We start from the raw sequence: 24,167 nt of genomic DNA, 5'->3' as shown, positions 1-24,167 counted from the left end.
GTATTCCTATGTGGGGTCTTGTTGGGATTTTATGCCAATATTTATCTGGTTTTTTTTGAGGGCATTGAATGCATGCAGTTATTTGTTGGAATCCCCCCTGAATCCTTTCAGGGAGATTGGGTGGAATAGAAATAAAGTCTTATTATATTATTTCTTCTAGAACAGGGGTCCTCAAACTTTTTAAGCAGGGGGCCGGTCCACAATCCTTCAGACTGTTGAGGGGCCGAATTATCATTTGAAAAAGAAATACGAACAAATCCCTATGCACACTGCACATGTCTTATTTGTAGTGCAAAACAACAACAACAACAATGAAAGAACAATAAAATATTTTAAAATGAAAACAATTTTAACCAACATAAACCTATCAGGCCAATGAGATAGTCAAGTTAATTAGGATTATTGTTGTTGTTGTTGTTGTTGTGTGCCTTCAAATCAAGTGGGCGAGCCTAAGTCAAAAATTATTTATTTATTCATTTACTACATTTATTTACTACATTTATATCCCACCCTTCTCATCCCGAAGGGAACTCAGAGCAGCTGTATGTACATACAATATATTATATTATTAGCATAGCACAATATTAGCATTATATATTACTATATTGAACTATACCACTATACTGTAATATTATATGTAATATATAACATGTAATGAATATTATTACAGTATATGGTATTATTATTAGTATTACATTGTATAACATGATAATATTATCAATATCATATGTATATATAATATATTATATTATTTAAACTGATATAAAAATATTATATTATAAATGAGGGCGGGGGCCAGGTAAATGACCTTGGAGGGCTGCATCCGGCCCCCGGGCCTTAGTTTGGGGACCCCTGTTCTAGAAGTTACAAAGGCTGCAGATCTGCACACATAGAATAGATATCAAATCCAACTGAAATAAACAGGACATAGTAAATATTTATAGAATTGAGCTGCACATAACTAAATTCAAGACTGCAGTTTACCTACACCCATTCAATATTGAATTTGCTAACTTGCCACAAAAAGAATACAGTCATGACAAAGTAAATGGAATATGGTATTTTCCTTTACAGGGATTGCATTATTTTTACAGAATGGTAATGCATAAAGTAACATTCACTGTGGGGTTAATGTTACATGTCCAATTTGTAGCTAGACTGACTAAAAGACTATGAACCTATATGATATTGCTGAATTGGGAAGCTTAATCTGATGTATTACATATTAGTATGTAATTCAAAATACTAATGATTATAATGTTCACATTAATGCCTAATTTATCATGAAGGTTAGTAGCTAATATACTTGTTGTACATATTGGCCAAAATGTGTAGGCCTGACAGTTATAGTATTTTACACTAAGGCCCCTTCCACACAGCTGATAAAACCCACATTTTCTGCTTTGAACTAGAATATATGGCAGTGTGGACTCAGATAAACCAGTTCAAAGCAGATATTGTGGGATTTTCTGCCTTGATATTCTGGGTTATATGGCTATGTGGAAGGACCCTTAGTCTCATCTCTGCTACCTGATCCTCACTTTCCAAGCAGCAGCTGCTGTGATCAATGGTAGTTTCTTCTGTCGATTAGGAAGTAAAATTGACATTCCCACCCTTCTCAAGAATGATCTGCAATAGAACAGGCCTCTTCAATCTGCAGCTTTCCAGGTGTTGGAACCTCCAGACTCCTGGAAGCCCTAGCTAGCTTGCTCAATAGTCAAGAATTTTGGGACCTGAAGTCCCAAACTCCTGGAGGGCCACAGGTTGAAGAGGCCTGAGGTAGAAGCTGGACTCATGTTTTAAAATGAATGTTGATGATATCTAATCTATAATCTTTTAATTGTATTTTAACTTAATCCACACAGTATTGTTTAATTGTTTTTTTAATTGTTGTATTCTATTTGTTTTAAATGGGAACTGAATTGTGTGGTTGTTAGCCGCCTTGAGTCCCCACAGGGAGAATATGAATTTGAATATGTTTTAATGTATTTAAACTGTGAATTTTTTAATACGGTTGTGTTTAATTCTGCTTTAATGTTTGTATATTTGTATATTTAAAAATATGTGGTCATACTTTTAATGTAAGCCGCATTGAGTCTACTTTGGGAGAGATAAAGTGAGGTATAAATAAACATAAACATAGGTAAAGGTAAAGGTTTTCCCCTGATATTAAGCCTAGTCGTGTCTGACTCTGGGGGTTGGTGCTCATCTCCAGTTCTAAGACGAAGAGCCAGCATTATACGTAAACACCTCCAAGGTCATATGGCCAGCATGACTGCATGGAGCGCTATTACCTTCCTGCCGGAGCGGTACCTATTGATCTACTCACATTTACATGTTTTCAAACTGCTAGGTTGGCAGAAGCCGGAGATGACAGTGGGAGCTTACTTTGCTCCCCGGATTTGAACTGCCGATCTTTCGGTCAGCAAGTTCAGTAGCTCAGTGGTTTAACCCACTGCACCAATAATAATAATAATAACAATAATAATAATAATAATAATAATGATGATGACAACAACAAAACAACAACAATAGAGGCAGGATATAAATAAAATAAATAGAAATAAATAAATACCAGAGATAGTTTGTGCAAAGTGGCCTGACACCATCAGTCTCCTGCTTCTGAACCATAGGAACAGGGCCCTATTAATTGCAGTGGGTGCTGTCCAGCAAGTGGACATTGTAGGACTTTCATGGTCATTGTATATCACAAGTGCATCACCCTAGGTTACACATTTGTAATGGCCCAAAAGGATTGCATCCCATCATGTTAACTAAAATGGCACTCTTAGGTTTTAAAAGCAGTATAGAAACAACTAAATACTGTATTTACTGAAATCTAATGTTTACCTTTTTTTTGCTTTGGTGTTTTATAATTGTTTATAATTAATGAATTCTAACATGTAGCAACTGTAATGCACACCTTTTTTGGCCAAATTACAAGGAATGCACTTTTGCCACTGCACATTACATTCGGTATTTTTTTTTGTTTTGTTTCGTTGAGGTGCGCAATAGATTTGATGGCACACTAGACTGGAGTAAATACAGATATTTCCTTTTCCTTCCTCCCTCATTGGAACTTTAAATAACAAAGCACCATATCTTTCCTCAAAATCCTATTTTTCAGGATTGGCTGCATCAGTCATGGGGGTTTTTTTTTTTAGGGGAGAGATGTAAAACACTAGTCTTTTATAAAGCTGTTAATCTGCAAAATTAAGGGTGGCTTTTGGAATTGATTTAATTGCACATTCTTTAAAGCTAGCTTTAAAATGTTTTTGGTTTGATTTTGAGAAATGTTTTAATGTAATTTTGTCAGATCAAGAGACGATAAAAAAAATTGCAATTTTGCAAACATACCTTGGCAAATGGGCATAATTATACGTTATTGTGGGCTCTCTTGTTTTATTCAAAAACCATTGCAAAGTGTACCCTCAGTGACCATGGTCATGGTAAAGAAAACTGTACTGTCTAGTGGTGCTTTTTTCTTTTCTTTTTTGAACTTGGGGATGTTTAAAAGTAATTTGATGTGGCACAGGATGGTTGGAAAGAAGAGTTTTATAGAGCCTCACTACATGCATGCAAGTCATGGGAGCACTGGAAAAAAATATGATTTTGAATCATCTACTTCTAAAAATACTTTGGACACATAGGGCCCTAAGGAATGTAAAAGCCTTTCTTACTTCACATCCAGATGAAAGAGCACCATTTGGTCCTATGCTCTATTTCCTCAAACATCCATTTTTATCCTTATTAACATGTTGAGGGAGTCTTTCTTGAATCTCTCTCTTACACACACTTTCCTCTCCATTTTGTGTGGCTGGGTAGTGTTCTCCAATGAATTTTTTTTCTTGTTCATTGAAAGCCTGCTTTAGGGTAACTTAGTCTGGATGTACACTGCCATATAACCCAGATCATCAACACAGATAATCTGGATTTATATGGCAGTGTAGAAGGGGCCTCTGCTCATACTATAATGCAGAGCTTTCCAAACCTCCCATGTTGGTGACACCCTTTTTAGATGTACATCATTTAGCAACACAGTAATTTGGTTTTACAGTAGAGTCTCGCTTATCCAAGACTTGCTTATCCAAGGTTCTGGATTATCCAATGCATTTTTGTAGTCAATGTTTTCAATATATCGTGATATTTTGGTGCTAAATTCATAAATACAGTAATTACAACATAACATAACTGCGTATTGAACTACTTTTTCTGTCAAATTTGTTGTGTAACATGATGTTTTGGTGCTTAATTTGTAAAATCGTACCCTAATTTGATGTTTAATAGGCTTTTCCTTAATCCCTCCTTATTATCCAAGATATTCGCTTATCCAAGGTTCTGCTGGCCCGTTTAGCTTGGATAAGTGAGACTCTACTGTACTAGCAAACCAGAGGTTAAGCCAACCCCTTGTAAAAGATACGGACACATGTAATAACAATGTACGGGACTCAACATATCTCATGAAAACCTTTCATTTATAATTTTCACTTCATATGGATTCAGAGGTTTCTTGTTACGTTTGTTTGACACATCTCTACATTGCAACTGACACACTAACATGCACAACTCACATTTTGGAAAACCCTGCTCTATTAGGGGCTTCAAAATATTCTCTAGTCTTCTCAATTTCATACTTCCCACTTTCCAATATTTTCTTGCCAGTTATGACCTGTTTACACAATCTCTTATCTTCTGTGTGCTGGAACAACGCAGCAGTAGAGAGGAAGCAAAGGGGGAGGGATCCCATCCAAAAGAAAAAAATGAGACCAAGGTTAAAATTCCCTATTTGATTCCAGCGCCAAGCAGCTAGTCTCATGTGGAAGAAAGAGTGCCAAACTGAGCTCAGGGCTGGCTTCAGACATTTTGTAGCCAGCCAAAGCCACTTTCCTCATTGGCCAAACAATTTGGGGCTGGATGCTGATGTTTCCCTGTCATCTTTTCCCTATCCAGATGCAAAGTGCCTTGTTTTTTTTATTTCTGTATATGAGAAGGGAAGAGTGCTATAGGTTCTGTTTTTTGTTGTATAATTTTTGCACGTTGGCTGCAGTGCTTAATCCTTTTAGCAACACAGTCTATAAAGTAAATACTTACAAGAAGCTGAAATAAAATGATACATAGGCATGTCTTATTTTTTAACAGAAAGGATGACAAGACCGATCTTGATATTATACGAGAAAACCACAGATTCCTGTGGAAAGAAGAAGACGAAGCTGACATGAGCTGGTAACATGGGCTGTAGTTGAGCTCATTCTTTCCTTTTTATAAACACACAAAATTTTAATTCACACGTATCACATTTAGTATCATCTTATCTTGAAAATGCTGCAGATTGCAATTTTTTTAAAAAAAAGAGAGACCTCCCCCCCCCCCCAACCCTCCAAAGTCTTCTTCCAAGCTATTATAATATTGTTGAAAGCTTTCATGGCTGAAATCACTGGGTTGCTGTGAGTTTTCCGGGCTGTATGGCCATGTTCCAGAAGCATTCTCTCCTGACGTTTTACCCACATCTATGGCTGGCATCCTCACAACCTGTGTTTGTCTAATTTGAAATAAAAGCCATTGAACAGAATACACCTTTCTCCGAGATATCTACAATATACTTACCTATTAGTAAATTCCATGATACTCAATGGGATTTCTGTCTGAGTAGACATGCATAGGTTATCCCCATTTTAAGTTATCCCCATGAATGTAAGTATTTTATGTTAGTGGCATTCAGTTGCTTCTTGTTCCACTTAGTAATTATGTAGAACAAGTCTGATAGAATTCCTGCCTTTCAACATCTTCCCATTTTGTGTTGTTTTGTCAGCTTGATACATAGCATTTTTTCTTTCAGGGAGAAAAGGCTCAGCAAGAAATACTATGATAAATTATTCAAAGAGTACTGTATAGCAGATCTGAGTAAATACAAAGAGAACAAGGTACATGTTTTACTTAAATGTTGCACTGGGGAAAGGAATCCTTTGTTAATGCTAGGTAAACATTTTCTGTAAAATTGTAGTCAAATTTGCTTTTATTTCCTATATGAATTTCACATGAACCAATGTATAAAATGCTACACTAAAACATCTCATAACAGATGAATTTTGCATTCTGGACAAGATCTAGCCAGAGCTCTGTCCTTTAAAACGTATTGTTATTGTTTTGCCATGAAAATTGAGATGAAGCTTGCTGTAGAAAAGTTAGCCTCAGATGGATGGGGATTAAAGCCTAGAACTATCCTGAGGACTATGTACTGTATTCAGTATTCTCAATTAAATGAAAATTTAAAAAATATTGATTAGCGTTTAGGCCATATCACAATACCAAACCAAACAACAAGGCTTGATAAGACTTGATTAAACTCTATGTAGTAAGTTAAAATAAGATACTTATAACAATACAGTAAATAAATATGATAAAACTGAATATATACATCATATTTCCTTATCACCCCTACAATTTACCCTGATCAGCCTCACATATGTGATTCCAAACATATTGTTTTGCTTAAGTACAGAGCTGTTTTATATGTCATTTTTGGCTTAAACATTAAGAAAAGACCATGAAAAGTAATTCCAGGTCAGACTGGACCTGATTGGTTCATACAACAGTCTTGTTGTCTTTTTACAATCGGAAATGCATTCTTATAACATAATGCTGTAAATCAAATAAATGAACTACTTAATTATGTCATAGGAAAAAAGGCTTTTGATTGATCTAGGAAGACTCTCTTGGTTGATCTGGTATCTCTGGTAATTTCATGCACCTGGAATCGAACCTTTCTATGTTTTCAGTATGTGCTAGTGTGAAATATTTACTTTACATTTTAAATCTTTCTTACAGTTTGGATTTAGATGGAGACATGAGAAAGAGGTTGTATCAGGAAAAGGCAAGTCCACCCTCTTTTTTAAAAACATATTGTATCTTCTTTATATCTATAAGGGGAGTCCTGTTCACAGAATAGTGCTCTCTTAACCCCATTTACTTGAACACTCTCCCAGACTAATACTTTGAAGGTTTAGGGATCCTTTTGAATGGCATGGAATATGATTGGGAGGATTCAATCTAGAGCGGATCGTTACATAGCAGGCATTGATGACACTTCTGTGGTGAGCAAAGGCCTTTCTTACAAAGGACCTTTGGATCCAGACCTGTGTATTTAGCCCGTTCCTCCTTAGATATATTGCCATAGTTATTCCCACCCAGTTATAATTACTATTATATTAAGAAGTTATTTTATATGTTTATTGATTGAATGGGACTGTTTACCAGTATCAGAAATACAGAATATGTCAAAAGACTGCTCATACCCTGTATGTGTTGTTACTCTTCTGTAGTCCATTCCGTAATATATCATACAATGTGAACCCTTCTCTCACTTTTCCTAAATCACATGAATTAGGCAGGTGAGCACGTCTAAATCTGTATCCAGGTGATGAGTAGGGATAACCAGAACTGGAGACCATGGACTTTATCCCACACAATAAATATAGCATTGGGGATCATTGTTTTTTCCTTAAGCTTTGCAACACCCCATTTGTACACTAAACAGATTATTTTTCTACCCCATCATACTTTTTCTCTTTCTGTTTTTTTTTTCTTCAAATTATTACTTTGCTTTCCCATCACTCGGGAGACATATTTCTCCTTCCACTGTTTCCTCCCCCATTTTCTTTTGCTAGAAAAAATGCTCCATGTTTTCTATCGCTGAAGTATTTTTTAATGTGAGATCCCATTAACAGGATTTCTTCTATTTGCGAACATGCATATTTGAAACCTAGAGGCTGCGGGTTCCTGGCAAAGTATACCAGTGTTTTTTGTTATTGTCAAGGAGTCAAAATAGAGTCGATCCTTACCCTTCTCTTGGCAACAAAAGTACTTTATCTGTTTCTTAGGATGGAAATCAAGAGAATGCAAAGGAAAATAGGTATCTTTAACAGATGGATTTTATTATAAGTACAGAGAGCTCTCAATTCAAAAGGTCACTCCCTGGAATTTATAATGTTAAAAAAGATATAAATTACTGTTCCTTTCTCCTTAGTCCCAAAAAGATTATGGCAGAAGCAAGGAAGCTATACTGCCCATCTCAGCTCCTCCCTCCAGAATGACATCATTGTGTTTACAAGCAGACAGTGTGGAATTCCTGTCACACGTTAAATTGGACATTTTTACATGTCTCTACGCAGGGAATTCAAAATGAATTCGATTGCCAATCGACTTAGGAATTGGCAGAAAAAAATCATACTTTGGAAATACCACAATGTTTGGAACCCATAGTACGAGCGTAATGGGTTCAGTTGTTAGCCGTTTCTTAAATGTGTAGGAATGTTGATTTTATTGTGCATAATGAAGTCTTAAGTTAAACTCTGTGTATGGTGAGCCAAATAAAGGAATAAAGAGAGCTGCTGTTATTTCTGTGCAGCCCTCATTGTCCCAATTGTTTCAGGGTCACATCTATCCTTTTTGTCCTGTCTCAAAGAACAGAAAGTTTCATTGCTACATTGCAAGGATACTGTGATCCAGATGACACTCAGGGGATAATAGATATAAGTATGCTTTAGTATAGAAACCCAGTGTGGTTTGAGTGTTGCACTTCGACCCTTACAGACCAGAGTTTGAAGATCCAGGTGTGGAAAACCATGGACTGGCCTTGGACAAGTCACAGTCTCTCAGCCTCAGAAGAAAGCAAAAACAACCCCCCTCTGAACAAATCTTACCAAGAAATCCCCATAATAGTGTAGCCATATGCCAAAAATACAACTTGAAGTCACACAACATTTCAGTTGATTTAGTTTATGGATAATTAGCACATTCTCCAACTGTACTGCTGTTAATATGAAAAAACTCATTGTTTGAGTGATGTATTAGGCTCCATACATGCATGCACATTGTAGTAATCATGTTTGACTTTATAATTTTAAAACCTCAGTTGCTTCAGAGACTACTGCAACCATCAGTAGTCATTCATAATAATTAAGTTCACCACTAAGGGGCGCAAGCATTCAACAGTACAGTATTTGAAGGTTTTCTAGATGTACGATGGTTGTATAATATGTTTTGCTGATTTCATTATTGTGACTCATCTTTTGTGTCTTTTCACTAGCATTCTCAAGTCAGACAGATAATTTATGTCAGTGTGCCATATTTTTTTTCCTAGTCTTCTTATGAAAGCAAACACAGATGTGTTGGTTTGAAACCTATTTTTCCTATATTTGTGTGAAAAATTACTGATTTAATTTCAATATGACCAAGTGATACTATGCAATATTGCTATGAATTATATTTGTCACTGTTTAACACGGCAAATTATACCTTCTTTGCATAACCAGGTTGGCAGCTGTCATGGTTTATGACACCTAAAGTGTATATTCTAAAATGAAATTAAAAGATACAAATGATTATTCAGAAATTATGTCTGTACAAATTAACAATGAATTAGTATATATGAAACAAGCACAAAAGTCTATCTTGACATGGGTCAGGTTGTTTTCTATATTCTGGAATATGATATGGAATTGAGTTGCATTCTGTAGCTATATAAGATAGATACGAGGGTTGAATGAAAAGTAATGCCTCCACCTTCGTTACTTCGGTTTGGATGGGAATATTTTAATAAGTCAAACATAGAAATAACCTTAGAATGTGCTCTTTAACTACCACTATTCATTTTTCCACATAATCACCAGATAATTGGATACATTTCTGCCAACGATGAACAAGTTTTCTGAAGCTGTCACAGAAGAAGTTGACACTCTTGTTTCCGCAACCAGTGTCTCACAGTACCTATCGTGCACAGATCTTCCGATAGCCAAGCAAAGTAATAATGTGAAATGCCGATTATGCTTGAAATTTCTCTGAGTGATATGACGATTGTCCTGAATCAATCTGTCAACCTTTTGCTTGTGAAACTCAGTGGTTGCTGTCACAGGACGTCCAACTCTTTGTCACAAAAGTCAGATGTTCCCACCTCAACCTCTTTAAACTTACTCACCCAACAATGCACAGTATTCACATCAATACAATCACCATAAACAGCTTGCATTCTCCGATGACTCTCCTTTGTGGTGACACTTTCTGCTATCAAGATTTCAGTGACTGCATGTTGCTTAAGTCACATTGACCGACTGTCTGTGCAGGGTTCCATACTTCGCACTTTAACAACACAACCGTTTAATGCTAAGGCTTCCCACCAAATGGAACTGTAGAGGAGAGTCTACTGAACAAGCCAGTACCTGCCGCATACCAGTACTGCCATCTGTTGAGGAGTTATGAAGGCGGAGGCATTACTTTTCATTCAGCCCTCGTAGCAGGCTAATGATACTCATTTTCTCAAGTTTATACTTACACATATCAGCAGTCCAATTGTATACGCAATAATGAAGCAGCCGTATCCTGCAGTTATACAGTATATTTTTATCACAGTAAGAAGTATGTAGGAGTATTATCATAGTTTATTCTCCTAAGAACACGCTGTGATAGGTTCTTCTAGCAGAGCTTTAGCAGCTCTTCTGCCAAGACCAATAACACTATGTAACAAAATTTTTGTTCCTGGGTTATAAATGTTATTTCCTAATTGGTTCTATCATAAAAACATGGAACATCTTTATTAAACTGCAAAAACTTTTTTTTGTGGAACATCCTGCAGCACATTTTGCTATAGTTTTAATGAATATTTCATAGTCTCAACCAGTGCAACATAGTTTGCACACTCACAAAGACAAAGTGTTTGGAGTAAAACAACTACAGTAGAGTCTCACTTATCCAAGCCTCGCTTATCCAAGCTTCTGGATTATCCAAGCCATTTTTGTAGTCAATGTTTTCAATATATCATGATATTTTGGTGCTAAATTCGTAAATACAGTAATTACAACATAGCATTACTGCATATTGAACTACTTTTTCTGTCAAATTTGTTGTATAACATGATGTTTTGGTGCTTAATTTGTAAAATCATAACCTAACTTGATGTTTAATAGGCTTTTCCTTAATCCCTCCTTATTATCCAAGATATTCGCTTATCCAAGCTTCTGCCGGCCTGTTTAGCTTGGATAAGTGAGACTCTACTGTAATTTCAAAGTAAGTATTGCTCAGTTAAACAGGAATAATAATTTCAAACCAGGAAAATAAGTTTATTTTCAAATTTTGTTACATAGTGCAATAGCTCCAATGATGCCAAATGAGCTTCACGACTGAGTAAGACTTTGGCCCTAGTTTTTCCTTTTCAGTCATATCGTCCTGACTGGAATATTCTTTTTGAATTACACTGACATAACTAACTTTAAAGTACTCACTACATCTTTGTATAATGCTCCCCAGTACAGCTTGATGATCCTCTCACCCTGACTCTGGCCCCATATGAGACAGGAGAAGTGTTTGGGCACCTTTTGGTTGCAGTTGGGCAAGAAGAAAAAGGGGACGTTTGGAAGGTTGATAGTGAATACTTTTTCGTAGCTCCCCAACCACAACCGGAAGGTATTTAAACATTTCTCTGCACCTGTAACCTAATTGGTTGTAATATATGTGTGTGTAGTTGCCCTGCCTCTATAAAATTGTATTGTGCAGGTGCGGAATGAAGAAGTCCAGTGTGGTAACACTAGCAGAGCTTTATGACCTGTAGCATTACTGTTGGGTCTTATCATACAACTAACAGCCAAATGCTGAGACTTATCATTAGTAACTGAGTAAGTGACTTTACTGTTAGAAAGAGTTAATGGATTTAGGCACAGGTCACTCACAAGGTAGGTAACTTTCAGCAGGTGGGAGTACAATACAGGTTCTGCTTAAAACACCATTAATCATAAATTGACTAGAAAATTCCTTCTCAGCAACCATATAGATGCTTTATTAAACTAAATCATCTCTACTGAATTTCCCCAAAGATAGTCTTATGCAACAGCAGCTCAAGCTGGGCACCAGATCAGTGTGACTTTTTAAATATATAGTTTACTAGATGTTTGATTAAGAGTTCTTTTGTTGCATCTGTAAATTAAGCCTCTATTAACACTGTTAAGAACACTTCTTTTATTTGCTCAGTCTCCCTGTTGTTCCAAATTTTGGTATACGGATTATAGCCACAGCTCAAAACTTAATGTTGGGTTAAATTTGTTTAATAAAAATAACACCTTCATTCTTGGTTGTAAAAACAAAGTTCCATTTCGCCCTAAGTAACAGATATAAAACTGAAGACTGGTGTCTTTTCTAATAAATTTAAAGACATGCCTGAATAGCAGCAGCCCTGTGCTCTTTGGTTCAGGCTTTAGCGTGGCATTTGGTTTTGCACTGAAGACCTGAAGTATCTGAGGACACTGCCAATCCATTGGTTAGCAGCTTAGGCAGAACACTCTGAGGTTAATCTTTCAAAAACAGTACTGGAGGTGAGCCTATTACCACCCGTTAGACATGTGGATGTATCTTCCTCCGAAAGATAGCACATCACTTGCCCTAAGCGCAGCATTAGAGAGACAGTCAGGCATGAGACATTGAGCACAGAATATTGAGGTTTTGTTTAGCAGGATGATAAACAGGACGGCCACGTGTAACGGTCATTTTGTTACCAAAGCTAAATTCTGTTTTTTAAAGTAAGGAATTATGATAACCTATTCTACGATTTCTGAATTTTCAATGTCCATAACAGCTTTCAGTGTTTATCTTGAACAGTAACTATTCTCTACCTCAATATGTCTCTACTTTTGGAAAAATGCTAAGGGATTTTTTTTTAATGTTCAAAGTGGAAGAAAGACAACAATAACATAGCCTTTGAGCACGCTTAAAGGAAAAGTCCAGATCAAGAACTTATCATATTACTAATGAGTAATGGAGTGTTTTCATATTTATGTAGTTCAGCATGTTCCTGTCGTAAAATAATATGATTTTCAAATCATAAAATTGCATGTGTCTGGCATAGCCCAGGACCATCCTTCTCCCCTAAGTAAATAATTGTGTTGAAACTAGAAAACAGGCCATCATACTTGATTGATCATTAACTGCATAATACATTCCTTCCTTTCCACCCCAATCCCTTATCTATGCAAAATCCTACATAGTTCGATCTGCTTTTTCCAACTTTGTTCCAACTTCGTTCTTTATTAGAGTAATGGGATTCTTAAAAAGAGATTTGGCCATTAATAATGTGCTTGTGACATGTTACTTCCGAGCTTGTAATCAATATGGCATGTACTGAAGCAAATCACAGTGAAGTAATGAATCTACTATTACTTCCTTCTATTTCCCCCTCTTTTACCTCTCTGCAGGTCAGTTTTCCTGTGGAAATAAGCACTGTGATGAAAAAGAAGGTTTGAAGAGTTGGGAAGTGAATTTTGGCTATGTTGAGCATGGAGAAAAGAAAAACGCTCTTGTTAAATTAAGTAAGTCTATAGAGTTAGCCTTGATAAGTAATTTTTAATGGGGGGTTGTGTGGTTTCCGGGCTGTATGGCTGTGTTCTAGCAGCATTTTCTCCTGATGATTTGCTTGCATCTGTGACTGGCATCTTCAGAGGAGCCTTCAGAGGGGCTTCAGTTAGCACAGCAGGTTAAACTGTCAGCTACAGAAAATCTTGCCAACCAGAAGATCAGCAGTTCAAGCCGTGGATCTGGGTGAGCTCTCGCCATTAGCCCCAGCTTCTTACCTAGCAGTTCGAAAACAGCAATGTGAATAGATAAATAGGTACCGCTTTGGTGGGGAGGTACAAGGCACCCCTGAAGACACACCGGCAATTTGATCAGGAAGGCATCCGTGGACAACAGGCTCCTTGGTGTGGAAAAATGAAACAACAGCACTTCCCCATGGCCGAATTGAGCCCAGCCTTCAGATGCCGGAGATGAAAAAGGAGGGAAGCCTTGTCTCTGTTTATGTACTGTCTGTCTTTATTGTTAATTGTATAATGGCATTGAATGTTTGCCATATATCTACCCTGTAATCCACTCTGAGTCCCCTCAGGGAAATACAGAGAAATATAAATAAAGTATATTATTTTTTAAAGTAATTTTTTAAAGATACAGTCCAGAAACCACACAACATCCCACTGATGTCAGCTGTGAAAGCCTTCGACAATATATTTGTAATTGATTTGGAGGATTACATTTTTAAGATAGATATTCACAGTGTAGAAAAGTATAATGTTTTGAGACCCCTAGTCAAAGGAAATCTCCAAGCCAGATTTCACAAAAGAGAGTACAATTTATCTCCATTCCAGTTTCATTGGAGTTTGGCCAAATTGAACTGTTGTTCAAGCTGTACTATATTGAACCAGAGCATCTAGGACATCAGGACTTTTCATTGGGACATCATCCTAAGCAGATACCCAGTCAGTCATGGTCACACTGTTGTCTACTGATGCTAGGAAAACAATTTCCTTTATTGAGGTGAGGAGGAGTTTTTTACTGAGAAGTCTGCATTGTTTCATTTTGAGCCTTTCTGGGTCTGGTGAGAACCAAAATTAGGCAGAATTCTTAAACTGAAAGATGTAGCTCTTTATGTTTGTTCAGTACACAGCGGTGTATTCGGGCTTTCTCCTTCCACAATTTGAACAAGGTTCTCTCTCCCAGCATTCCAGCTGTAAGCAGAAAAGAACAAATAATCACAACAACTGAGAGCAGAGTTGTTGGGTGAAAGTCCAAAGGTTCAGATTTCAGGTGTCAAAGAGCCACATTGGTCTCCCTCATATCTGTTAAAAACCAATAGCACTTTTCTCCCAGCAGAACTAATTTGTTAGCTGCACTGAAACACTAAAATGTTTTATGCAGAAATATTAATGCAAGATTAATTTCCCCTCAAGGATTTATTCTACAGATGACAGATCATAAGATTTGTTGGAGATACATTAAAAATTGTCTAGTTCAAGTCCTCACCTGTAATTGAATCCTGTAGATCAGTGTTTCTTAAACTGCTTCTCCAGATGTTTTGGACTTCAGTTTCCACAATTCCTAACTGCTGGAGGAGTGGAATTTGAGAAACACTGCTGAAGATATAACACTATCAGGAATACAGCGTAGTCTCCGGTACAGTGTTCCCTCACTTATCACGGGGGTTACGTTCCATGATCACCCGCAATGAGTGAAAATCCGCAAAGTGGGGACACTATATTTATTTTAATATTTATACATTATTTCAGTAGTTATACACTATTTTAAGTCTTTATCAACCAATCATGTGTTGATAAATCGCTTCCTTCTCCTCCCGTTGCTGCTTGGGCTCCTTTTCTCTTCCTTCAGCTTTTCCTTCCTCCCTTCCTTAGGCTGTAAATTGTATTTTTAATGATTTATAATATTCTTTTAGAGTTTATTGAAAAGCCGCGAAACAGCAAATCCGCGAAAAGTGAACCGCGAAGTAGTGATATTCCAGCATTTTCTTGAGTGAAAAGAAATGACAGTTGAAAGCAACATTGGTTTAATAGACCAAGTGCAACTGCATGCCCAGTGTACCAAGAGTTGAAACTGTTACTAACACACTTAGTTAGCATGCATATATGCAAAATGAAATTTCATGTGTGGCAATCACAAAATAAATGAATGGAACACTTTTGGAGATAATTCCTGACAACCTTTGTATGAATAGGACAATTTCTCATTTCATTCTTTTTTTTTAGGACTCTGTCCAGAATGCTCTTATAAATTAAACTTTCATCACAGGTAAGGCATCTCTTGAAAATATGGTTGCTTTGTCTGTGTCCCCATAAAGTGTCACGTACCTTACAGTTACTGCTGCATTTCCTTGGTGGCAAAAGCATGTGAGAATTGAACTGAGAAAAAATGGAGTCTGCTGTCATCATGTTTTCTTAATTATTGTAGTGTCGCTGATTTCATACAGCAAATATTAAATGTTAGTGATTAAAACTAGTACTTTCTTTATTTTGAAATCTCTGCTGCCCCAGTAGGCTCAAACCGCTTTCTTTTGATTTGTGTATATAAGAATGGCATCGTTGTGATACAAATTGGATTCAGGCCCCAATTGAACTTGCCCAAATTAAAAGCTAGTCAAATACTTACTTTTTAAAATCACCTGTTGTGGAATTTTTGAAATAATTCTTTTTTTTAAAAAAATATGTCTTTTTTGTAGATAGATGGGTGCATAGGTCAACCTTGTAATATTTAGTTTTCTTTATAAAGGAGAAAGGAGGTTAAACCAACAAAAAAGAGAAAGAGCACAGAACAAAGTTCTGAAGTATTGAATTGTAAGAAGTCTAAACCGTCTGTACCACACCAAACAAAGTCAAAGAAAAAGAAGAGCCATAAAGGTAAAATAAATATCCATTGTTTTTTTTTTAAAGCAAGGGTGCAAACATTTTTAGCTTCAAAGAGTATATGAGGTTATGACTCTGGTGTTAGGGGATGCACATGCTCACCTACATACAGTAAAAACCTCTACTTAAGAGAATTTTGAGTTAAGAATGGTTGCTCGGCCTGGTTTCACTTTGACATAAGAGCAGCATTTTGAGTTAAGAGCTAGAGAGCACTAGCGCAAGAGTCAGGGCTTTAGGGCTTCAAGGGTCTCCGTGCCTCATGCTCTTGTCTGCTTTGAGGAACTGTGGGTTAGTTGATTTTGTGTAGTTTTTATTCCTGGTATGTTTGGCTTCATGAAGAGAGAGAGGGAGAGAGAGCAGGAGAGGCAGGAAGGCTGGAATGAGTACAGTATGAAGAAAATGATGCTTTTGCCACTTCACATTGTGGTTTGTGCTTCCTTGCCAGAATGTTGGGCTTCTACAATTTTAAAGTTTATCTCTCTTTCTTTATTGTTCCATGTGAATTATTTGTTCTTTATAAAGTACATTGTCCTATTTTAAAACACGAAACAAAAAAATTGTGGGGGTTTTGGGGGGGACGAGACGGATTAATAGCATTTCTATACATGTCAGAGGGAAAATTCACTTTGAGATAAGATTGTTTTGAGTTAAGAGTTCTGTCATGGAATGAACTAAACTCCTCTAAGTCATGGGATCACTGTATGTGCTTGTGCACACATACCACATAAATAACCTTGTTGCTGTGTGCCTTGAAGACATTTCCAAATTATGGTGACCCTAAGGGGATTTTCTTGGCAGGATTACTTCAGAGAAGAGTTGCATGTGCCTTCCTCTGAGGCTGAGAGAGTGTGGTCACCCTATGGGTTGTCGAGGGTCACCCTGTGGGTTTCCATGGCTGAGTAGATATGCTCTCCTATAGGAATGGCCTGAATCTGGTTTATGTAAGCACGTGTAAAAACATATAAGGCTGATGAAAATACTGTCTTTTGGAAGAATTGGGGCAAGGAGTTCTCCATTTCCCTACTCTTTCCACCCTTGTTCTTCCAGCAGCAGCAGGGCAAGGTTTGAAATCAGCACAGTATGAATAGGGGTTTTGGGGTCGGGGTCCATGGGATAATGGGCTCATGTGGACCATAAGCAGGGGATGTGCACCATTTGATAAATGGTGACATAAACAGATAAAAACAAAGCAGATATTACCGTTCTGTTCACTTCTCAAGATCAGGATTTTCATCAACATCATCATCATCATCATCATCATCATCATCATTATTATTATTATTATTATTATTATTACCCCACTTTATCTTTCTCAAAGGGGATTCAAAGTATCTTAACATAAAAGCATTAGCATACAATTTAAAATATATCACTATAGAAACATTAAAACAGGATTAAATATAAACAGTATTTTTAAAATCCCAGTTAAAAACCATTTTTACCCTAACATCCTCAGACACTTAGCAGAATGTTTATGTAATTCCATTCTTTTTTTCAGATCAAACATCATTAGACGAATCGGACACTTCTGATACAGGCAAGGAGCTAAGTGATGCTTGTTGTTCTTTGCCTTCAAGTCATTTCCAACCTTTTGGAAGCCTTTACCTTTATCTGTGTATCTGTGTGTTGTTGTTTCTAGGCATTAAATGTTTGTCTTTGTGTCTGTATATGCTGGAATCTGCCCTGAGTCCCCTTGGGGAGATAGGGTAGAATACAAATAAATTATTATTATTTTATTATGACACAGCAAACAAGATAGATATGCTGGATTTCGTATCACAAAATCACAAGTCGAACACTTCCCAAGTGTCTAGGACTGTGTGATGTATTTTCGGATGATGCGTGCAGATCCCAGTAGGGTGGCCTTATTATTATTATTGGGTTTCTTTGCAAGATGTGGTCAGAAGGCTTTGCCCTTGCCTTCATCTGGTCAGAGCTTTGGAATATAAGTTAATTAAATATAAATAAAATATATCCCTGGACCTGCTATCTTGCTTTCAAATTCTTCTCCTGTTATAGCTTTATTCATCATTTGGGTCATTAATTTTATTGGTTTCTGAATTAAATTGTTTGAATTCTTTCATGACCTCATAAACAGTGGGTTTTATCATTAATATAACTGAGATTTGTCACAGTTTGAAATATGAACATTTTAAAAATAAAATTGTTTGATATACATTTGAATTATGGTTGGATTGCTTAACAGATTCTGACAAGGGTGACCAGCAAGATGGTCCTTCAGATGCTGATTTCTGGAAGGGACCACCACAGGACACAGAAGAGAAAACACGGTGAGTAATCTGTCTAATAACTTAGCTTTTCAATTGTCTCTGTTAGAAATAGCAACCTCCCAGGCCTTTCACTATGTATTTGTTAATATATACATTTGCTAACCTGTATTCTATGTGTATGTTGATTTGCCAGTTTGACTGTACCCCTTTGGTGTGGGCGGGGTTATAGACATGTGATTGTATTAAGCATGTTCAGACTCAGGACTCCATTTTGTATTCAGTCTGCTTTACATATCAGTGGAGGTGGATGCTTGTTTGCATCAGACCTCAGTGGAGGTAGGTGCATGTTACTGTTTGGACTTCAGTAGAGAAGTATGATTTATGCACTTCAGTGAGTACAACTATACTTAAAGACTTTGGACTATTGATTAAAAATGATATCCTGTGTACTCAACATAGAGAGAAACTACATCCTAACTACAACTGAACTTTAATAAGAAATGTGCCTTTATGGTGAATTAATATAAGATGTTTGTGAGTAAACAGGTTACGTTATTTTTCAAGAAGACTTTGGGGTTTTTTTTAAATCTCTGAGTGCACATTTTAAACTAAGAGGTTTCAAGGGAGTGTATATCTTTTGGGCAACTGCAATTTCAACTTCAAAGAAACAACCATCCTCTGCTAACCAAATATATTTTTGTAGTGACATGTCTTTATCCTTGGCAGTTTAAAGACATGGTTCTTCAGTTTAACAGCCAAGTTACCTGTGTATGATTACATGAATGCTTATGAATATCACTTGTTCAAAAGGTTGACTTCTAACAAGGTCATGCTTTTCTTGACTAGTGGTTTTCAAAAGGTGATCTACACATGTTCATGGAGATTCAAATTTTCCAAACAGATATGACATCATTTTCTTTTTCAATAAGGTTATGATTGCCATTTATTTCCAAAAGGATATGTGCCCAGAGAATGGATGCAGTTATTTCCAATAGTTTCCCAATTTAAATATAAAGTTGACCCTCCATAGCCACAGATTCTGTATCCACTGATTCAGCTATCCACAGCTTGAAAATAATTTTTAAAATCCCAAAGCAAACCTTGATGGAGGTGTGTCAACCAGTTCTGGATGGGGTTATACTCTCCCTGAAAGACTGTGTTCACATCTTGGGAGTGTTCCTGGATCCATCTCCAAATGTCAGCACAGGTTGACTCAACATTTAGGAGTGCTGACTATCAATTTTGATTGATACGCCAGCTGTGCTGTGTCCTAGATTTGGACGACCTAAAGATGGTGGTGATCACAGTTGGACTTCTGCAATGCACATTACATTAGGCTACCTTTGAACCAAGTTCAGAAACTCCAGCTGTTTGAAAATATAGCAGCCAGATTGGTTACAGGAACATCCAGGATTGAGCATATTGCCTATACTAAAGTCACTCCTCTGGATGCCAATTAATTTCCAGGCAAAGGACAAAGTGTTGTTTTTGACCTTTAAAGCCCCACATGGTTTGAGTCCAGATTTCCTGTACAATCTGCCTTGAACACTTAGGTCCTCTGGGGAGTAGCTACTCCAACCAGCCAGAATCCTACTGGCGACTGTCACCCAGAGGATCTTTTTATTGGCCACCTCGCTTTTTCTCTCCACAAAGGAGACTCTAAAGGGAGTTACTGTACTCCACATTCAGTGTTGTCCTCTGGGGGAGACAAAAAGCAGAACTGCAAATAGTATAGGCATTAAAGGTGAAATATATGTGTTCCTTTAAGGTGTAAATGCTTCACAAACAAAATGACTGTTTGTGGGTGTGAAGAAAGTCAGTCTCAATAGCTTTAATTTAAATTGAGTTCAATTATACTAATGAAAAAGGTGGCTAACAGCTTTAGCCTAACTATGTTAATGCAGTGGTGCGTTTCATTAAGTTCATAGGCATTTGATTCTTAAGTAATATGCTAAGTGATATAATCACAAATGCCACTTTTCAAAATTATTATTTAGATTTTCCTAATTCCCAGATGGGAAATCCAATCTCCTGACACCTTTCCTCTTATTACTATATAAATCAAATGGTGGCATCTGTTCTGGGTATTGGCTGATACATCATTTGAGGAAAATCCTTCAGTGAAAGATGAAGTGATGGGATGAAGTGACCTGCTTTGGGCACACAATGTGGAAGGGAAGGCAGGAAAAATTCTGAACAAGGCAGAAAGACCTTTCATCTGTTACTGGAGGAAGGGAGGAGGTTGGAAAAGGAGGATGTCATTTCTTATGCCCCAACCACACCCTAGCTTTCCTGGTTTTTCACAGTTAGTTACTGGAATCCTTTTTTGGCAACAATTGAACATGTTTACTTCTAGCAGTATTAGCTCTGTCAATTACAGCACCTTTACAGTATCAATTTCTAAACATACATTGACATGATAATAACCTCCAAACAACTATCAAAATACCAGCCAGTATGATTGCAATACCTACAATTTATGTTGCAGTGTAACTTTAGTGGCTGTAAATCAAAGAGATTGCTAATTCTTGCCTTAATAATGTGTTTTGTTTGATTTTATAGGGAGGAACAATTTGATGAGTACTTTCAAGACTTGTTTCTCTGAAATGTGGCACACATCTCTACAAACGTTTTTATGAATCCTCAACATCTATCAATAAATATTAAGCTTTCACATTTCATAACATACATTTATCATCACATGTGGTTTTATTTATGTAATGCTGTGGATTTTTTGGCATTTGTTTTCTTTTTTCAGTCTATGCGGATTTTTGGTAAAAAGACAATTTTGAAGGAATGTCCCAAGACTTTAAAAAAAATGAAGTAGGGCATGTGCAGCTCGACTGACAGAAGCACATTTCCTTTCTCCCTCCAACCTTCAGAAGATACACAGATGTTAGAGGCAGCCTGTTAAATGTGATGGGATGTGTTGTGGTTAAAGAGGAGTATCTGGAAATCAAGTAAAAACACCTTCTGGGAGCGGATCCATTTCCTCCAAGGAAGACATTTTGTAGACCCAGCATATATACTTTTGGGGAATCATAATTCTGAGATAAAAAGGCAATTTATAAAAGCTTTAAAGAGCCATTGAGATGTAAAGGCAATTGAATTTTGTTTTGTCTGTGGTCTGGAGGAAAGGCAAAAGAAAAGTCCCAGGCCTAATGTAAGAACATAGATCTTCCCCTTCCTCTGAGCTAAGATAAAACATTACTATTGACACAATAAATGGTATGCAAATGTATAGGTTAGGTACAACGCTTTAAAAAGAATTATCTTTTATCTGAGAAGGCTTTATTTTCCATCACAGCTGGATCCCATCTCCAGCACTCTGATCCAAAATACCTTTTCTTGGAACTGTTGAACAGGGCCGCTTCTAGCACAGCGGGTTAAATTGCTAGCTACAGGAGATCTTGCCAATTGGAAAGTTGGCATTTCAAGCTGTGGGTTGGAGTGAGCTCCCACTGTCAGCCCTAGCTTCTGCTTACCTAGCAGTTTGAAAACAGCAATGTGAGTAGATAAATAAGTACTGCTTTGGCAGGGATGTAAAAAAAAAAGATGGTCCTGAAGACATGCTGGCAATTCAATCAGGAAGGCGTCCATGGACAACAGACTCCTCGGCGCAGAAAAATGGAAGAACGGCACCACCCCATGGCTGAATCGAGCACAGCCTCCAGATGCTGGAGATGATAAAAGTGGGAAGTCTTGCCTCTATTTATGTACTGTCTGCCTTTGTTGTCAATTGTATAATGGCATTGAATGTTTGCTATATATGTGCCCTGTAATCAACTCTTGAGTCCCCTCAGGGAGACAGAGCAGAATATAAATAAAGTTTATTATTATTTTATTATTATATTTCAGTGGCTTTAATCTGGGAATAAGTTCACACGCCATCTGCTGTGCTGATCGGATTTTTCAAAGATTTTGGTCCAAAACATCTGGAGGATACCATTCCCTAATGCAACCATAAGTACTTAGAAAAATACTGTGTATTCGGTGACTGAAATTTATTTATTAAAATATTCATTAAATTATCTTTGACAGAGAGGCACTAGATAGTGTGACTGAATTGTTCAATAGTATACTCTATATATGGGATCTGCAGCAGAATATTGCATTATGTCCTCACTTAATGGGAATGTTCTTGCTCGGAATATGAGCTAGCCAGTTGTGCTCAGCTCTAGGGCTGCCTTAAGCCACAGGGAACTTAAGGTAGCAATTTCTCTCCAACTGAATTTAGTTGTTCATTGCTGGCTGATTTTTAATAGGGCAGGTTGAAAATGTCAGTGTGTGTTGCTTTTATTTTTCTTTTGTCTTTTTCATGTTTTGTACTTCTGCGGGCTTCTGGGTTCAGCCTAAGCATGCTGATAATTCCCTTCTTCCAGCAGTCATATTTAGTCTTCTTGACAGCCAGCCTATCTGAGTTTCCCATTCTCACTTGAGAGAATGATCAGTGATCAGATACACCTTAACTTGTTTAAAAAAAAAAAAAACCTTTTGACAACTACAGTGGAACCTCAACTTACGACGTTCGTACTTACGAGTTTTTTGAGTTACGAGGTGTCCCCCGTTGTTATTTTTTATCCGAGATGCAAGCAAAGATTTGAGTTGCAAACTAGCACAAGAACTAGCACAAGAGAGAGTCAAATGTCTTGCAAAACTACCACTCCCAAGGTAGTTTGCAAGACAGATCCATGGCTCAAAGGGATTCATATACTTCCCATTTCGCTAAAGCATCTCAGTTAAGCAAGCTCACTCCTGATAAGAGGAAATAAAGGGGGACGAAAAATAACTACAACCACAACCTGAAATGGTGCCTGCTTTATAAAGCTAAGTTTTGGCTCTGCTTGTTGTGTTGTTTTTTTTATCTTCAAGAGGACTTTGACTTATGTCAACCTATTCTAGGGTTTTGTTGACAAGGTTTTTTTCAAAGAAGGTTTGCCATTGCCTTTCTTTACAGTTCTGTCAGAGACCTGTAATGGGTTTCCAGGGCTCAGTGTCAATTCAGACCCTGGTTTCTCAGGCCGCTCCCACACAGCTGAATAAAATCCCGCATTTTCTGCTTTGAACTGGAATATATGGTAGTGTGGACTCAGATAACCCAGTTCAAAGCAGATATTGTGGAATATTTTAAATTATATAGCTGTGTGGAAGAGCCCTTTGATTTCTTGTTCAACACTCAAAAGTGCTGTCTGTACCAGGCTGGTGCTTGAGTCTGGCCACCAATCCTGAAATGTGTATGATTGGATAATCAACTGTTACTGAAATGTGATAGTACACCATATTTTATTTTTATAAAGAAAGAAAATTGTATGGCTTGAGGAAATCATATACATTCAGTGTATGCATTATCCATGGTTTCCGACCCATTAGTACTATGTGAACAATAATCTTGCTTTAACTGTAATTCAGAGCATGAAATGAGACGTAAACAAAGATTGTAATTTTCTCTGTTCAGTGTTCACCATATTTCTCAATAAATAGTCCACAAAAAAGTAATGCCATTATTTGGCTCCCAAGCAAAATCATAGGGAATGGTTTCAGTACAGGATTTTTCAATGAAACAAACATGTTACCTATCTGATGAACACACTGCTATATATAGCTATACCTCTGTCATTTCAAAAGGTGCCAGTTGACTATGCCAAGTAATAAAAGTACTAAAGAGTAAGAATATATACGAGTAATTGAACACATTGATAATATGATCATCAACATA

At 37.0% G+C, this 24,167-nt stretch overlaps 1 protein-coding gene across 2 annotated transcripts in view; it reads left to right on the top strand.

Moving 5' to 3' along the window:
• The window catches only part of LOC100563870 (protein FRA10AC1), a 33,659-nt gene extending 11,364 nt beyond the window's left edge, over positions 1-22,295 (top strand). The window contains exons 6-15 of one of the 2 annotated variants that reach the window (XM_008115327.3): positions 5,140-5,223; positions 5,837-5,921; positions 6,826-6,871; positions 11,299-11,454; positions 13,233-13,346; positions 15,567-15,609; positions 16,087-16,214; positions 17,719-17,757; positions 18,427-18,511; positions 21,014-22,295. In XM_008115327.3, coding sequence (XP_008113534.2) covers positions 5,140-5,223; positions 5,837-5,921; positions 6,826-6,871; positions 11,299-11,454; positions 13,233-13,346; positions 15,567-15,609; positions 16,087-16,214; positions 17,719-17,757; positions 18,427-18,511; positions 21,014-21,056 — 823 coding nt within the window. In that variant the 3' untranslated portion in view covers positions 21,057-22,295. The remainder of the gene's footprint in view (positions 1-5,139; positions 5,224-5,836; positions 5,922-6,825; positions 6,872-11,298; positions 11,455-13,232; positions 13,347-15,566; positions 15,610-16,086; positions 16,215-17,718; positions 17,758-18,426; positions 18,512-21,013) is intronic. The other variant, XM_008115328.3, reaches the window with a different exon arrangement.
• Positions 22,296-24,167: the final 1,872 nt, after the last annotated feature.

Source organism: Anolis carolinensis, chromosome 3, assembly GCF_035594765.1.
Source record: "Anolis carolinensis isolate JA03-04 chromosome 3, rAnoCar3.1.pri, whole genome shotgun sequence".
NCBI classification, from domain to species: Eukaryota; Metazoa; Chordata; class Lepidosauria; order Squamata; family Dactyloidae; genus Anolis; species Anolis carolinensis.
Note: the sequence above shows the minus strand (reverse complement) of the source record. Positions and strands in the feature narration are given on the sequence as shown.